Source organism: Phlebotomus papatasi, unplaced genomic scaffold (genome assembly GCF_024763615.1).
Source record: "Phlebotomus papatasi isolate M1 unplaced genomic scaffold, Ppap_2.1 HiC_scaffold_87, whole genome shotgun sequence".
NCBI classification, from domain to species: domain Eukaryota; kingdom Metazoa; phylum Arthropoda; class Insecta; order Diptera; family Psychodidae; genus Phlebotomus; species Phlebotomus papatasi.
The window spans coordinates 37611-41650 of NW_026604979.1; the positions used below are offsets into that span (position 1 = coordinate 37611).

The 4040-nt window shown below is 40.4% G+C and overlaps 1 protein-coding gene across 1 annotated transcript; it reads left to right on the forward strand.

The window, feature by feature from the left end:
- The first annotated feature begins 697 nt into the window (after positions 1 to 697).
- LOC129809388 (uncharacterized) lies at positions 698 to 2767 on the forward strand. The gene has a single exon (XM_055859197.1). The coding sequence runs from the start codon at positions 698 to 700 to the stop codon at positions 2765 to 2767; it is 2070 nt and encodes a 689-aa protein (XP_055715172.1).
- The last annotated feature ends 1273 nt before the right edge of the window (positions 2768 to 4040 follow it).

Below are 4040 nucleotides of genomic sequence, written 5' to 3' on the forward strand. Positions count from 1 at the left end.
AAGTAAAAATTGTTGGTGGAACAAAAATCTGGAGGCTATGAGGAGAATTCTGAGGAAAATGCAAAATATTGCTAAAAAGCTGAGTTCTCCTGAGGCGCTAGAAATAGTTAAGGATGCTCAAAGGATTTACAAAAAAGAAATTAAATGTGCTCAGCGCAACTCATGGAGAAGGTTCTGTGAGAGCATCAATTCTGTCAGTGACACTGCTAGAATTAAAAAGATGTTTTCCAATGACTGTCCAAAGTTTCTGAGCACACTTAAGAGAAATGATGGAACCTTTTGCAAGGATGAGATTGAATCAACGGAATGTTTAATTAAGGCGCACTTCCCAGGTTGTAGTGTGCGTGGATCTCCACACAATGTACCAGTAAGGGACACTGCGCATTTAGAAAATAACTGGACTTTCGCGGAAGGGATAGTGAGTGAGCGGAGACTTGTGCGGGCCATGAAAAGTTTCAAACCGTACAAGTCAGCTGGGGTAGATGGAATATTCCCGGCATTGTTTCAACGTATCACTTTATCCCGAAAAAGTTTATGTACACATTTGCGTAAGATAATGTGTGCTTACATTGCTTATGGATATGTACCGGATTTATGGAAACGGGCTAGGGTAGTATTTATTCCAAAACCAGGGAAGCCCAACTATAATGAACCGCGCTCCTTTAGACCGATCAGTCTCACATCCTTTCTGCTAAAAATGTTGGAGAGGATTTGCGAATTTCATCTGAAGGAGGGTATTTTAAAGACAAACCCACTCTGTGAATATCAGCATGCATATAGATCTGGTAGATCTATAGAAAGTGCTCTCCACAATGTGGTTACTAAAATTGAAAAATCTCTGGCCTTTTGTGAACTAACTCTCGGAGCTTTTCTCGATATTGAGGGAGCTTTTGACAGAGTGGATCACAATATTATAATGGCGGCGCTAAAACGGAAAGGAGTTGATGATGTTACTAGTAACTGGCTATGTTCTCTCTTAACTGATCGTGAAATCAGTGTGACGATTGGAGGAAGAGAGATTATAGCCGCTGTGCATCGAGGATGTCCGCAAGGAGGTATACTCTCACCACTCTTCTGGAGTCTTGCCGTCGAGGAGTTGTTGGTGGAGTTGAACGAGAGGAAATTATATGCTGTTGGATATGCAGATGACATTGCTATAGTCATATCTGGAATTGACTATAGCACTGTATGCAATAGAATGCAGCAAGCGTACAGGATTGTGGAAGAGTGGTGTAACAGATCAGGGCTGGGAGTTAACCCAGAAAAGACTAATCTAGTTCTGTTCACCAATAGGAGGAAAGTTAAGATAGATAGGGTACCTATTCTTTATGGTAAGGAAACTATCATTAGAGATAGGGTTAAATATCTTGGCGTCATTTTGGATAAGAAATTGAAATGGAATTTTCATTTGGAGGAGAAAGTGAACACAGCCTTGCGAAGCCTGTGGCAATGCAGGAGAATGATCGGCAAGACTTGGGGACTTTCTCCAAAGGTGATGCACTTTATTTACACGCAGGTGGTGAGACCAGTCATTGGTTTTGCATCTGTAGTCTGGTGGCCTAGAGTAAAGTTGAAGTGTACGGTAGAGGCTCTGAATAGGTTTCAAAGACATGCTTGTCTTGCAATCACGGGGGCCTTAAGATCGACGCCAACTGCTGCTCTGGAAGTGCTACTGAACCTGCTTCCTCTACACATTTTTATCGAACAGGAGGCTTTAAAGTGTGCAATTAGACTAAGGAATAGAGAATTATGGAATGATAGAGGAACTTTGATTGGGCATCGTAAGATTCTGAAAGACGTTGAGGAGATCTTCCCTTCAACTGCTATGTTGTCAGATGTTTCGTACCCAAAGGAAATGTTTTCTGGGAATATAGAGAAAATCAGAATCTTAACTGAAAACGATGAGCTCTACAATTGCGTTGAAGAAATCTCTAGATGCAATGTTAAAGTGTTCACGGACGGTTCTGTACAAGGTCTCAAAGCAGGAGCTGGAGTGTTTTGGATGGAAGAGAACATTGAGATGTCTATCCCCTTGGGACAGTACTTTTCCATAGTTATGGCGGAGATTTTCGCTATCTTGATGGCAATGTGTTGTCTCTGCGATAGAGGAGTAACGAATAAGACAATTGGGATTATATCGGATAGCAAAAACGCATTGCAAAAGATTGCAGAGGGTCCTACGTCTTCGAATCTGGTTCAAGAAGCGAGATATTATCTTGCTAAACTCTTGGAAGATAATGAGATCCTCTTCATCTGGGTTCCTGGCCATTCAGATATTTTAGGCAACGAAATATCTGACAGATTGGCAAAACTAGGAGTTATGCGCAATTTTGTTGGCCCGGAGCCGGTTATTGGCATTGAACTGGAATTCATTAAAAGGAATATACAGGAATATGCACAAGAAATTCATAGAAAATACTGGAAATCTGTAAAGGGTTGTTTGTTCGCTAAGAGCCTTGTGAAGTCTGTCACACATGGATGTGACAGGCAACTGTTGGCTCTGACTCGCACACACCTCAGAGTTATTATTGGAATACTCACTAGACACTGGCTGAATGCACATCTGCATAAAATGGGTATGGTGGACGACCCAATTTGTCCGTGGTGTTCTTCCAGTAGGGAAAGTGTAAAACATATCTTGTGCGATTGTCCGACTCTGGCACTTTCGAGACAGAAGATATTAGGAAAGAGGGTGATTGATTTGGATGACTTAAGCATTGTTAATGTAAAGAACATCTTATCATTCACCAAGGAAAATGAATTGTAATAAAATGGATCAGACGGATGACGGAATTATGGAATATGGGGGACACAAAGGGCTCTTTTGAGCCTAGTTGTCCAACGCCAGTCGGAAAGCCCAACAATCTACAATCTATTCAGAAAGCAATATTTGCGGCCACCGCCGTCTTAGCGTTGCTGACCAACCTCCAGAGCTAAACGGTGGAAATGCTCCTTCTCAGGTTGTATAAGCCATCTGCATCATTTGCAACAAAAAAAGCTTTCTATCATTCTCAAAATCCATTTTTTACCGCTTGTTACTAATCTATCCAAAACAGGTTCTTTATCGTGACGGTTGTCTTCAATTGTAATCCTCTAGTTGTACATCAAGGCGATCACGATGTTAAACTTAAAAACCCTTAAAGTGAGTTAGACGATGAAGTTTTGAGCGCTCTGATATCCTAGAGTTAAAGAATTTCAGCTCTTCGCGCATTCTCTTTTCTGTATACAATTTTGCAGCCGGCTCAAGGAAATTGTTGAAGTGGGTCTTCTCTTCGATGAAGTGACTCAGATTTTTCTTACTGGAATAATTTTTGAAGCAGTTCATAATGTTGGTGACACAGGTGGATTCCTTGTATGTTTTGAGAAACTGAGCCCTGCCAATTTGCTTCACTCTTTGGCAAAAGAAATGGTTTCCAAAAACACTCACGTCCTCGACAAGGTTTCTAATAAATGAAGGGTTTGCTTCATGGAAAGCGACGCAAACTTCACAATCCATCTTCATTCGCGACACCAATGTGCCTGCGTCAATATGGACTGTCGACATCTCTTCCTCAAAAACGTCTTCATTAGAAGATTCAGAAATTGGTTCTATGATGACATCATCCTGATCTGAATTACCACTTTGCTCAACCTGTTTCGTATTGAAAAACAAAAGCTTTTGCAGTGATTAAATTACGAATGAATACAATAGAGTCTTCCAAATCCGAGGTATTAGAGGATATAAATGACATTTGTCACCTACGAATTACGAACTATAACCAGCCAACTTTCTCTCAAATATTTGTGGTGATGAATTTCCTTTCAATTTTATACAAAAAACTTAGGAAGCAACACACAAATGTTCCCACATAAGACATGAATCACAGAATTTTAAATTTTGCAATTTGAATTCAACGGGAGTTCGAATTTAAGAGGTTCACATTTGAAAGACTCTACTGTATATACGAAACGGGCTACAGGACCAAATATCTGCATTCATTGTTTATATACTGGCATAATCAGTAGTATGAAGTCAGCGAGGAAATGAAGCATATTTTCCA